The following is a 14,126-nucleotide window of genomic DNA, read 5'->3' on the forward strand; positions in this document are numbered from 1 at the left end:
CGTACCCAAGCTATCTTGACGTGCTTTTTTCATTTATATCTTAATGTTACCAGGGAAACGGGATTCATTTATAAAACGTACCCAAGCTATCTTGACGTGCTTTTTTCATTTATATCTTAACGTTACCAGGGAAACGGGATTCATTTATAAAACGTACCCAAGCTATTTGACGTGCTTTTTTCATTTATATCTTAATGTTACCAGGACAATGGGATTCATTTATAAGATGTACTCAAGCCATATTGACGTTCTTTTTTTCATTTATATCTTTACGTTACCAGGAAAACAGGATTCATTTATAAAACGTACCCAAGCCTTGGTGTTCTTTTTTTATTTATATCTTAACGTTACCAGGATTAAGGGGATGGACTAATGTTTTTATTTGTATAGCTTCTTGTTTAACTTCTTATACAACAAGCGTTGGAGAGAAAAAATAAGCCTGTCCAATTGGCTTGAAAAATTTTCAAGTAGAAACTTTGAGAATTTTAAGACTGTGGGTGAATTTGTCCGTGTGGGCATGGTAAATGAAGAATCCTTTTTTGATGAACTGTAAATATATTAAGGTTAGTGAGGTTTTTATTGTGTTTCTCAAATTCTCATAAAGATCTAAGTTTCCATTCTGTTACTGAAAACATGTAAATTATTTTCACATCTAACTCCAATCTTAATCCGATATTTGAATCAAACACATATTTGGAGTCAGTACAAAAACAAAATAATTTCTCCTATAAGCTCTTACAAAAGTTGGTGTTTCTAGGGATGAAAAAAATTGAACCGAATGGAAATGGCGGCACTGAATCTTAGAACGAACAGAAACTAAGCCATAGATAAAGTCCAACTTAAGACACACAGAAATTACCATAAATGGGGGTGCGCTGTTGGTAGCCTCTCCACCTAAAAGTCTAGACTGTCATTTGCACTTTACTGAAAACATGTAAATTATTTTCACATCTAACTCCAATCTTAATCCGATATTTGAATCAAATACATATTTAGAGTTAGTACAAAAAACTAAATCTTTTTTCCTACAAGCTCTTGAACGAGTTGGTGTTTCTACGGATGAAAAAAAAAAATTAAACAGAATGAAACGGGCAGCAGTGAAACTTAGAGCGAACAGAAACTAAGTAATAATTGAAGTCCAACTTACAACAAACACAAATTACCATAAATGGGTGCGCTGTTGGTACCCTTCCCACCCCAAGGTCTAGACTGTCATTTGCGCTTTACCGAAATCTGTCAAACTGAAAGCTTTACTTAGCTAATATATCTTCTATAAAAGTGGACGGAATAGATTTAATAGGAAAAAAGAGATGAAAACTAATCAAAATTGGTACAATGGTAGACTATAAAAAGTAATTTGCTAGTATTATTACATTATAGTAATATATTTTCAAGAGTTGGATTTCTTTACAAAACCTACAATTAAAAAATGAAACTATTCAAAACAGCTCCTCGTTTAGTGTAAATGTTTGGTTTCACTTCTTCATTCGCAGAAATTTCAGTTCATTTTAAGTTAGACTTCTTATACGAATTAACTTATGCTTGTTTTAAGTTTCAATGTCAGTCTTCACATTTTGTTGCAATACTTTCTTTTTAACAACTTAGTTTCTGTCTGTTTTTTATTCGTAAAATTAATTTATGCATGTATTATGCGTGTCACAAAATCAATAAATACAAAAAAATTATCATGTTCCATGCTCAAGTATTAAGGTTAGCCACCATTCAGATGCTAGTTCATTCAGATCAGTTCTTTGTGCCATTGTTTGGAGATGAGACTTGCAGAACTTTTATCTTATATTTTTGAAAAGCTAGTTGCTGCACTTTGTTGCATTCTCAATCTGGCATAGGTAAGAGAGAGAGTATGTCAAACAGGCTATTTTTTCACTACCAATTCCTTTGCCTTAAATTTGTTATATGAACAGCAAAAATATTCAAGTACTCCAATAAATAGAGAAACAGAAGAATAAGATTTAGTAGGCCTATATATATGGTGCTAGGCGTATTATCCCGCGGCAAATCCCCCGCCGAAAAAAATTCTTGTGATAGAAGTGCACAAAGGTAACAGGCTGGGACTAAGAAGTGCTAGCAATTACTTCCCATGGACTTGGCCTGGTACAGAGAACTATAGTACATGATGCCACTTCACCCCTTATCATCGTGAGCGCGTCCACTGGGCATACATCAGAAGGTACTGTATCTCTGAAGTATCTTTAAGGGAATTAAAAAAAAAAAATGAAATTTAAATAACATGGAGTCAAACTCTAAGTTAGAACCAAGTAAATTATAAACTGACAGAACTAATTATTCCAAATAAGAAAGCCAAACAGTTTAATCAAAGAAAGTTTAGTCTTTAAAATAAAGAAAGAAATAAGTAAATAAGCGTAAGAAGCAAGAAAATAAGTAGAGTAAAGAAAGAAAAGTAAAGAAAGAAATAAGAGAAGCTTACTATACCAATACAAAGACCCCTTTCTTTCAGCAGTCGTGCTTTCGAAATCAAATTTGTAATGAATTTACTCAACAAACAAATTCCAAGGAAGAGGCAAAAAACAAATTTTGTGCAAAAACATCGCTATTTTGTATCTTAACACATCTATCTTGGGCCATCTATAGTGAGTTCATAAAAATTGAATTTGAAGTTATGCTATAAAGTAGCTACAGGGAGCTAATTCTTGACGGTTATATATCAACAATTATATTATGTCCTACTCGGGTAGCTATTTCTTGTCATTCTAAGGGTAACCAGTTTGATCGTTGTAAGGGTAGTGGTTTTCTAAGGGTAGCGGTAGCGGTTTGATTCTAAGGGTAGCGGTTTGATCGTTGTAAAATCTATCTTATTGTGAAATTCCACAACAATACACTATAAAATAATATTATGTATAATACTATGTATATATAATATCCACAATAATAATACAATAAATAAACTACTGTCAGTTGTAGTTGAATGCTTCAACTACGACTGACAGTAGTTTTAAATGCTATTAATAAATAAACATTAAAATAGATAAACAAAAAATAAAATAAAAGTTGACAAAGCATCATGCTCTGACGAAGCAGGAGGAAAGAATCAAACCAGCAATTAAATAGAAACATTCAAGATTTTTAGACTAAAGGTAAAGTGGTATAGTTAAAATACCCAAGAATTTAGCGTAATTAGAGGAGAAATATCACAACACTCAGACCCTCTATATAAGTGCATATTTATTATTCACTATATATTATTTGTTATTTATTATTTTATATTTATCATTATTTTTAATAATTTATATTTTTTATGTTCGGTTGTGTGGTGTGTGTTTGTTTCTGTGTTTGTGCTGTTGTATTGGTGATTTCTTTTTTCACTATATAAAACATACAAATAACGAAGCAAACTCAGTTTGAGCCTATGAAACTCAGTTTAACAGTTCAATTTTCTTATTCTAATTACTTACCAACAAGGTTTCTAAACGCCGGATGCGATTTATCACCAATGACATCTATCTTCGAAAACACAGGAGACTCAACACGATAATTTCTGTACACAAAATTCTTGATGTCATAGTTGGTACTTGGCTCCTGCTCACCAAACTGATTACAAGGAAAAGCCAAAACTTGAAATCTATATTCAAAGCCAAGTATATCTTGCATTCGTTTTAAAGCTTTATAATGAGAATCTGTAAATCCACGTTGACGACTAGCGTCACCTAAAAAAAGGATTATTGACAAAGAAATATAACAAGCAAACTTTAAAACGGAGCCATTAAAACTGGAAGAAAAAGAAGAGGAAACGTCAAACGTTAATACTTCTACTTACTGCAGGTAAATAAACCCCTACCAATAGCAAGATAAGTAATATATGATCATGTTCAGTGAATATTGACCAAATTGACACCCAAGTAAGTTAGTGATTACATAAGGCTTAGAATAATTGAGTGATACGGATGCATATGACCTGTTGTTAGAACGCTTCAAACCCCGAAAAACAACAACTTACTTCTAGGACCGATAACTTCTTCCAGAAGTTTTCTTAAACTTCTTTTTAATTTCTCTCCGTTTGTAAAATAATTTACATCCTATGTCTGCGAATATTTCAATCAAGGAAGTTAGCACAGTAGAAAACCTCTAAAGATGTGAAATTATACAATGAGACTAATTTTGAGCGAATTATTATTATTTTTTTTTCTAGCAGGTATACTAGAGTATTTTTAGGGACTGCCCTTTCTTGAACTTCGAAAAAAAAATTCAGCTTCATTCAATACGAAAATTTTTTTTTAATGATGTAAGTTTAATTAAATCTGAATATCTATAACTCTAGCACACAACTAGATAGCTAATTTTTTATTTGCAACAATTACATAGATAGATATGACAAACCAGTGCACATGCCTGGAGGCATACTTTCGCACTGAAATGTTACACTACAAAAATAAAAACTAGCACTTACAATATTACAATGTTACACTACAAAAAAAAAAAAAAAAAAAAAAAAAAAAAAAAAAAAAAAAAAAAAAAATGTTCTGGGTAGCGAAGTCCTAGCTCAAAGTTCTCCTCTCTTCCCTGCCATGATCTTTTTCAAAGGCCTATTTTGACCTGCCTTGTGCCGTAACGAGTTAATTGAAATAGGAATATATAGGAATAAATATGATAAATAGCAATATGATTATTAAATGAAAAAAAATACCGATTAAAAATAGTGAAGTGCAAAACGAGCTAGATAAAAGGAAAAGTGAACAAATGAGCCACGTCCAAGCTGCACTTAGTTTTCTCCGTCAAGGGAAGATATTAGAAAAAAATCTTAAGGGGAGGGGCTCAATATGACATGGGCATCAATAAGCAAAATTTTGGGAGAGGAAGGGGGCGATATAACAAAGGCGTTCATAATTGACGCTTGTTCGATAATTGAACAAGAGCTTAGATGGCACTTGTGACAAGGTTGGAAGGGCTAAGAGCTCATATGGTATGAGCTCTAGCAAAATTCTAAGAATCAATAGATTGCTTTAAAAGGAAAATCAGAGGCTTAATCCCGGTCGGGATTTAAAATAAGAGCTCTGAGTCACGAGGTCCTTCTAAATATCAAAATTAATGCAGATCCGATCACCCACTCGTAAGTTAAAAATACCTCAATTTTCTAACTTTTCTTCTCCCTTCAGCCCCCCAGATGGTTGAATCAGGGAAAACAACTCTTTCAAGTCAATTTGTACAGATCCCTTACACGCTTACCAACTTTCATCGTCCAAGCACGTCCAGAAGCACCAATGTCAATAGATCTGGTTTGGATTTGAAATAAGAGCTCTGAGAAATGAGTTCCTTCTAAATATCAAATTCAAAATATCAAAAGTTATTTTTATTTAAAAATAAAAGTTATTTAAATGTTAAAAATACCTCAATTTTTCCAAACTAACAACCCACAGCTCCCCCAAAGAGAACGGATCCATACCAATTATGTCGTTCTCGTATCTATAACTTGTGTTTATTCTTCCCATCAAGTTTTGTCCACATCTCTCCTCTCTAAACGTTTTCCAAGATTTCTGTTTTCCCCATCCAACCCTCTATGTCCCCGGATCCGATTCGAATTGAAAATGGAGCATCTGACACATAATATTCTTCTATATATTAAGTTTCCCTAAGATCCGATCACCCATTCGTAAGATACCTCGATTTTCACGTTTTCCATGAGTTCCGGCTTCCCCTCCAACTCCCTTCAATGTCACCAGATCTGGTCGGGATTTGAAACAAGAGTTCTAAAGCACAAAATCCTTTTAGATATCAAACTTCATTAAGATCTAATCACCCGTTCGAAAGTTACATATACCTCATTTTTTCTAATTTTTCCGTATTACTCCCCCCCCCCCAACTCCACCAAAGAGAGCGGATTCGGTCGGGCTATGTCAGTCACCAATCTTGGACTTGTGCTTATTCTTTCCACCAAGTTTAATCCTGATCTCTCCACTTTTAGCGTTTTCCAAGACCCCCTCCGCCTTAATGACACTGGATCTGATCGGGATCTAAAATAAGAGATCTGAGTTTCGAGGTCCTTCTAAATATGAAATTTCATTAAAATACGATCCCTCTTTCGTAAGTTTAAAATACCTCATTTTTTCTAATTTTTTAGAATAAATCCTGTCCCCCCTCCAACTCCCCTAAAAAGAGCAGATCCGTTCCAGTTATGTGAATCCCATATCTAAGACTTGTGCTTATTTTTCCCACCGTGCTTATTATTTGTGCTTATTATTTTCATGAGATTTTAGGTTCCGCTTCTCCCCCAAACTTATCCAAATCCGGTTGGGATTTAATATAAGAGGTCTGAGACACGATATCCTTCCGAACTTCAAATTTCATAAGGATCTGATCACTGCTTTGTAAGTTAAAAATACCTCATTTTTCAGAATTAACTCCCCCCCTCCAACTCTCTCAAACAGAGCAGATCCGTTCCGGTTATGTTAATAACGTATTTAGGACTTGTGCTTATTTTCCCCACCAAGTTTCATCCCGATGCCTCCACTCTATGGGTTTTCCAAGATTTTAGGCCCCCCTCCAATGTCACTGGATCTGGTCAGGATTTAAAATAAGAGCTCTGAGACACGATATCCTTCCAAATATCAAATTTCATTAAGATCCCATAACCTGTTCGTTAAGTTAAAAATACTTCATTTTTTTTCTATTTTTCCGAATTAGCCGGATCCCAACTCCCCCCCCCCCAATGGTCAAATCGGTAGAACGACTATTTATAATTTAATCTGGTCCGGTCCCTGATACGCCTGCCAAATTTCAGCTTACCTGGAAGTGCCTAAAGTAGCAAAACCGGGACATCGCTATATGTCACTTGGTTAATACCAAGTGCCATAAAAAGGGATGGCATATTTGGATACTCCAGCCTTAGATTATACTGTTTTTCTGTGAGGCCCCTCGTGAAGTCACAAAATCAATTTGTGATTATAATTCGTAACAAGTTTATTAGCACGGGTCACCAGTGGGGTTTTTGGAGCAGTGGCGTCAATGGGGTATTATGAGCAGGCCTAGTGGGGTTATACCACTTGCCACCCCCAAAGGCTGGCTCTGCTTAATACTTTCTTATGAAAACAAGATATTCTCAGCAGTTACACATATGACTCAAATCTTACGAATTTATTTTATCAAGCGCCTAAAATTTCACCAATGGCCTTGCGATATAAATGTCTTCAAATCGTCATCGAGGCATGCGGACTTAAAAACAATAAAATGAAAAACAGTTTTTCCTTTCAACTGAAATCAAGGAGTAACATTACAACTTAAAACGAACAGAAATTGCTACGTTTACGAGGGGTCGCCCCACCTCACTCCCTCACTATTTATGCTAAAGTTTTTGAATTTTTAAAAAGCTAATTGTTCTAATTAAACAGATCTTGTGTTTCAGGAGTCATTCTTAAGTAATTGGAGCAAAAAGTCAAACTTCGGCGAAAAGAGCAGGGTATTGAGGAGGGGTAGCCCCCTCTAAATCATTCTTTACAAAACTTTCCACCATAATAATTAGCTCCCTATAAAAGGTCTTCAAGATAAATGGGAGCCATGATGCACCCTATCCCCCCCCCCCAAAAAAAAAAGCAATTCCGTAAATTCTCCAAACTTTTATAATTACTCATAAAATACTTTACGTCTCTCCCATATTCCCAACAAAGGGCGCAAGCAGACCAGCCTCCCGGACCATTTTCATCACAAGAATCCAAGTGTGCCCTAGGCTATGGCATAAAATTAACAAACACCTACAACCAACACCTTAGCACGCTCCACGGTAGGTTCAGTATCAACTAAAACTCCTCTCAATACATTACTTTAATCTGGTTATAAAATCATAAGCTACTTTAATCTTCTGGTGGTAAAGAACCAAATCCAACATGCCAAGGAAATCATTAGGTTTGCAATGGGGACCCTGATCATTATTTCATGCCCATGAGAAGCCAGCTTCTTCCAGCGTGGCTTTAATCTGTTTTGGCCACCTCGCCTTTTTAGAAGATTTCAACAAGTTATTGTGAGCCGCCTTCACTAGACGATTATCAGGCAAATGTAATATCTGTAATAAAAATTTGATCATCTTGATAATGCTATTATGACACAATTTTGGTAAACCCAGGTCACCTTTGAGAGCCAAACTGTTTCAAGCCCACTACTTTTTTAAAATACATACACTGTAGAGACTTCAATTGTCTCATTGTAGTGGCCCCCCACAATAAAATCATGAAGCGCTCCCAAAAACCTAATAGGGTGAAGATAGACTGAAACTGAAAATTGTCAACAAATTGCTTTAAGCCTTAAATATTCTAAAGAAATTTGGCTCCTCGTTACAAGGAGCATCATTAAATTAAGCTTTTCAATACTTTCATTACAGCTATGGCCAGGTCTCCCTCGTTAACCAGGTATGGGTTGAATGTTTAGTTTTATCGTTGGACGACTCTAAAGGTTCCAATTTGATCTGTAGTTGGTCTTTATCCCACAAGACCAAGATGTAAGCTGGTACGCGTACACATTCCGAGGGAGAAGGTTGGGCGGTGCTTTCGGTAGCAATGGCACACCCTATGTGATAGTAAGACTTTATTTGTAGTTTTTCTATTGAACGGCTCTAGTTTAGAAGAGAAGATTCCCACAATGCATTAGATTTAATTTTATTCATGATAAAAAACAAAAAAGGTACTGATACTGGGTGCTTGTGAAGCGAACATTAAGCCAAATCTTCCTTTAGTAATGGAGCATTCTGAATAAACTGGAGCATTGCGAATAGAGCATCTGCATGTGATTGTATTTGAATCCAAAGTAGTCTATACTGTTGTCCTGTGATTGTGTTTAAGCACCATCTATAACTTAAATCACTGGATAACAGTTAATAGACCTGAAAGAAAACAAAAAAATGCCTCAATGGTAACCGAAACTCTAAAAAATGGAATTTAAAAAAAATTTTAAAAATGGAACCTCAAAAGAATTATATTTTTATGCTGATTTTAAATATATAAGTTTCATCAAGTTCAATCTTAGCCATCAAAAGTTATGAGCCTGAGAAAATTTGTCTTATTTTAGAAAATAGCAGGGAACATCCCTTAAAAGTCATTAAATGTTAACGAAAATGACACCGTCAAATTCAGCGTATCAGAGAACCCTACTGCAGGAGTTTCAAGCTCCTATCTACAAAAATGTGGCCCTAGAATGTCACAGGAGGACTAATTCTAACGGAAATTAAAATTTATAGTGCCCTTTTTAAGTAACAGAAAATATTAGGTCTAAGTTACAAACTTTGACGATTGTTTACATATAGTAAGGGTTATTGGGAAGTGTACAGTCGTTTCCAGGGGGAATTTTTTGTGTTGTGGGGGAGGGAGTTAACGTGGGAGGATCTCTGCATGGAAGAGTTTGTCATGAGAGAAGAGAATTTCCATGAAGGGGCTGCAGGATTTTCTAGCATTAATTAAAAAAAATGACAAAAGAAAATTCAGATGAAAGTAAGGAGCAGCATTAAAACCTAAGAAGTACGGAAATTATTATGTAAATAAGGGGGTTCATCTCCTCCATGATACTTTGCTCTTTATGCTAAAGTATTTTTAGTAATTTTAACTATTTATTGTACGGCCTTTGTGATTCACGGGTCATTATTAAAGAATTGGGACAACATTTAAGCTTTAGTGAAAAGAGCGAGGTAGTGACGAGGGGGCAAACCCTTCATATTGCAAACCGTTCATATGCAAACCGTTCATTACACAAGTTAATTCGTAAGTAACGTATATTTTATTACTAACAAAAACGTTCGTAAAAAAAGTTCTAGTTGCCTTTTTAAGTAATCAAAAATTGGAGGGCAACTAGGCCTCCTCCTCCTCCACCTTTTTTTTTTTTTATCAAAATCGTCTGATCAAAACTGTGAAAAAAACCGTTTAGCAAAAAAACCGTTTAGCCTCGCTCTTTACGCTAAAGTTTTCTATTGATTTAAAAAGTAGAGTTGTAAGAAAGAGTCAAACTTTAGCGCAAAGAGCCAGGTGTTGAGAAGGGGACAACCCCTTTCATATATGGAATAATTTCTGATCGTTTAAATGTCGCTCCTTACTTGCAGTTACAAAAACCTGTTTTTTTTAATTTAATAAATAGCTGAGTCAAACTCAAAACGAGCAAAAATTAAATCTAATAAGCCTAATCTGAGGTTTATACCATAAAATTCCGTAAATTCTGTTCCATAGAAACCTAACATGCCCCCAAGGCACAACTTACAGCCCTATCCCCAGGAACGCATAGGCTCAGCCTGTGGGGTGGGGGAGGGAGTACAAAAGAACAATTTAAGGCTGGTATTTTTAACTTGGGGGGATGGGGCTTCTGTCTGAATCCCTTTCTTCTGTCAAAAGGAACACCCTGCCTCAAAGTTAAAGTGACACCCTCCTGTGGTATACCTGAGGTAGACAAAGGCTGGGGAAAAACCCAGAATTTGTAGGTGTACCTCAAACGAATCAAATTGTGCATTTTATTTTTTTGCCTTAGGCGTTCGAAAAAAAACAACAGGAAAAGATCTAAGGGTAGAAGGAATAAAACAAAGTAGATTTTTAGGTCGCTTCCTATCATTTTCAAGGGAGAGGGCTTTTATTTTATTCCCCTCCCACAGCACAAACGGTATAGCCACTTCCAAAATCAATCCCAGCACACAAGCTTGAGTCACACAGAGACTGGGAGGGAAAGCTGTATTTGGAAGTGTGCTGTAACTAGATCAAATTGTGCATAATTGTTTTCCTTCGATGTTTTAAAAAGCCATAAAAAAAACAAGGGCAGCTATAGAAGACTTTTAAGACAACTCTAAAACATCAATTTTACCCTATATTTCCTGACAAGCACCATACTGTATCCAATATCAATCACCACGTTTGGCCCTTTGGGGCTTGTGATAGTATTTTTTTTTTTAAATAAACATCTTATCTTGCCACATTTTTTTTACAGCAATTTTGCAACACTTGCATACCCAATTTTTTCTATCTTAACACTACCATAGCCTAGATAGTTGAAGACATCTGAATTAAAAAAAGTTTGATTATTTGAAAAAGCCTTAGTTAAGTAATGACAGTCTGTAAACATACTAATTAATATGCAACATCGACTTTAATATGTTTACAATAAAAGCTTAAGGAAGAAGAAACAAGAGCTAAGAGCTCATATGGCACTTGTGACGAGGCGAGAAGAGCTAAGAGCCAAGAGATCATATGGTATGAGCTCTAACAATATTCTATGAATCAATAGATTGATTTAAAAAGAAAAATAAGAGGCTTAATGCAGGTCAAGATTTAAAATAAGAGCTCTGAGTCACAAAGTCCTTCTAAATATCAAAATTCATTAAGATCCGATCACCCACTCGTAAGTTATAAATACCTAATTTTTTCTAATTTTTCCTCTCCCTTTTGCCCTGCAGATGGTCGAATCTGGGAAAACGACTTTATCAAGTCAAATTGTGCAGCTCCCTGACACGCCTACCAATTTTCATCGCCCTAGCACGTCCAGAAGCACCGAACTCGCCAAATCACTGAACCCCTCCCCCCAGCTCCCCCAAAGAGAGCGAATCCAGCACGATTCTGTCAATCACGTATCAAGGACATTTGTTTATTCTATCCACCAAGCTTCATCCCGATTCCTCCACTCCAAGTGTTTTTCCAAGATTTCCCCCTCCAACTCCCCCCAATGTCAAAAGATCTGGTCGGGATTTGAAATAAGAGCTCTGAGACATGAATTCCTTCTAAAAATCAAATTTCATTACGATCCCATCATCTATTCGTAAGATAAAAATACCCCAATTTTCATGTTTTCCAAGAATTCCGGTTTCCCCCTCCAACTCCCCCGAATGTCACAGGATCTGGTCGGAAATTGAAATTAAAACTTTAAAGCACAAGATCCTTCTAAATATCAAATTTTATTAAGATCTGGTCACCCTTTCGTAAGTTACAAATACCTCAATTTTCAAAATTACCCCCCCCCCCCAATTCCACAAAAGATAGCAGATCCGGTTCAGTTATGTCAGTCACGTATCTTAGACAGGTTTCTATTCTTCCCATCCAGTTTCATCCTGATCTCACCGCTAAATTCGATAAGGACTATTGATAATGCCCTAATGCCAATTTCCATCAAAACGAACCTGAGCTGAATTGGACTTTAGCAAGAAAATATTTTGTATAAAAAGCATGAGCTATATTTTGATTAATCCTATATAGTTTCTAATAAGGTTCGAGTAGTATTTTGGGTTAGATTTTTAAAGTAACATACTAGAGCGTTTTCTTAAATAAGTTCGGAGACCAAGCAGGCAAAGCAAGACAATGCAAGGCAACAGGACAACAAAAGAAAAAAAAATTAGAATTCCAAGTACTGACCTTTCTTTATTATAGCTTTCTTAGGCAAAATTGGTTGAGTGGAAATAATTTTCAAATCCGCTTAGTTGCTAAGAAAAAAAAAAAAAAAAAAAAAAAAATCAGAAGCGCGAAGTCTTCCTGAAAAAGCCTCATTGAAATCATGGCTCAAATAAGATTTTTTTTTTGCAAAATTATTATTTTCTTTTTTGCTGTGGATAGCTTCGTTTTTTTTTCCGTGTCCTTATTCTCCCGTATTGTCAAATAGAGACGGTTCAGAAACTTACATATCTGTACGATATTTTTACATATTATTTCTCCTTATTTGAGTTCCAGCAATTTCAATTTAAGAAACTCATTTATCGACAGCATGAGAAAATATAAGAAAACGTGGTAGTTTGCAGCCAGTTGAAAAGCAGAATAAATTTCAAAAGCAAAGGCAATTTTCACATTCAGCCGTGTCTTCAATAAAGTTTTTCAGGCAAAGCTGGTGTACTTTTTTAATTTTTCAGGGCAACTAAAATGAAAAGGCCTTAACTAATTATGGTGTTTGAAATCGAAAAAGGAAAAATTATGAACTTGTATAAAGCTAATAGATTGGTATTATGTGAATTTTTTTTAGGTAATTGGGGGACCACTGTTAGTTGATGGGTTGAAAATTGAAATTTGGATTGAATCAAATCTTGAATGAGGGTATATTTGTTTCACGTCTACTGGACTGCCCTTCTAAAGAGCCTTTTGTCAGGCACTTGACAAGATCAGAAGAGTATTATATTGTAATGTATACTGTAAATACTTAGTTCAGTAGAAAAAAAAAAAAAAAAAAAAAAAAGAAGCAAGCAAGTTCTATGGACCTATCAAGATATAGCGGTAGTAGGCCTTATAAAATTTTGTCAAAGATTGAGCAAAGCACTAGGTATCAGTCAAGGGCCCTGTTGCTATATCAAGCATTGTTAACATTAAAGAGCTACAAAAAGAAAGTGGAACAAAACTTGAATTGGCTCTCACTACGTTTGTTACTAAAGAGAACCCGTCCATCAGCAATATGGACACCCCGCCAGAGATATTGAAACAACATGCACGATTCGTAAGGTGTTCAACTTATGGCGTGCTGACACCTTCCCTCCCCCAACGGCAAAAGAAAGTTTAACATTCTATTTTCCACTGATTTTATTTTCTTTGGCCAAATTGAATGGAAATTTGGCCAAAAATGGCCAAATTGAATGGAACTACAATTAGTGTTACAAGGACTGTAGACAGGCAGATACACAGAAGAAATGTCTCAGCCGAAAGCACAGAACAATTTTAAAGAATTAACTTATTCATCTTCTGGATTGAAAGTATAAAACTTTATAGAAGAACGTCTCTTAAAGCACAAGAATATTTTAAAAGGGTTTCGCTGTTTGCTTCACACTTATCCACAGAATAGTGAAGAATGTAAAGAGATGAAAGAGTCATTTTTGAAGTTGATCGAAAGTTATGAAGAAGATTTGAAAAACAACACCTTAAACGTTTAATGGCGGAAAGAAAAATTTGGCAAAAATTTCTCTAACGGAACAAGGCACACCATGTCAATGCAACTGATTTTCTAAATATTTGTGGCAAAGCAATCTCTTCGAACATCCATATCTTACTTAATATTTTAATCACTATACCTGTATCGACCAGCACAAAAGAGCTCTCCTTTTACACTTCGGAGAATCAAGACATACCTAAGAAACGTGACGTCTGAAAGTAGGCTAAATGGCTTTGCCAATCTCAATGTCCACAGGGAAATTCTAGTTGACACAGACAATGTATATATCCATACTGACGAAGACT

General features: G+C 35.4%; 1 protein-coding gene and 1 long non-coding RNA gene across 2 annotated transcripts in view; both read right to left on the reverse strand.

Annotated features, from left to right (window-relative positions):
• The window catches only part of LOC136040705 (glutathione peroxidase 7-like), a 6,905-nt gene extending 1,696 nt beyond the window's left edge, over window positions 1-5,209 (reverse strand). The window contains exons 1-2 of the mRNA XM_065725006.1: window positions 5,200-5,209; window positions 3,432-3,683 (exon numbers count right to left, since the gene is read on the reverse strand). Of these exons, the coding sequence (XP_065581078.1) occupies window positions 3,432-3,683; window positions 5,200-5,209 (262 nt within the window). The remainder of the gene's footprint in view (window positions 1-3,431; window positions 3,684-5,199) is intronic.
• A 3,381-nt stretch (window positions 5,210-8,590) lies between these two features.
• On the reverse strand, window positions 8,591-12,414 carry LOC136040654 (uncharacterized). Its single transcript, XR_010620849.1, has 2 exons — window positions 12,330-12,414; window positions 8,591-8,839 (listed from the first exon to the last, which is right to left on the reverse strand). It is a non-coding gene; the product is annotated as an uncharacterized LOC136040654 (long non-coding RNA).
• Between the last annotated feature and the right edge of the window lie 1,712 nt (window positions 12,415-14,126).

The sequence above is a fragment of the Artemia franciscana genome, chromosome 21, assembly GCF_032884065.1.
Source record: "Artemia franciscana chromosome 21, ASM3288406v1, whole genome shotgun sequence".
Classification (NCBI taxonomy): domain Eukaryota; kingdom Metazoa; phylum Arthropoda; class Branchiopoda; order Anostraca; family Artemiidae; genus Artemia; species Artemia franciscana.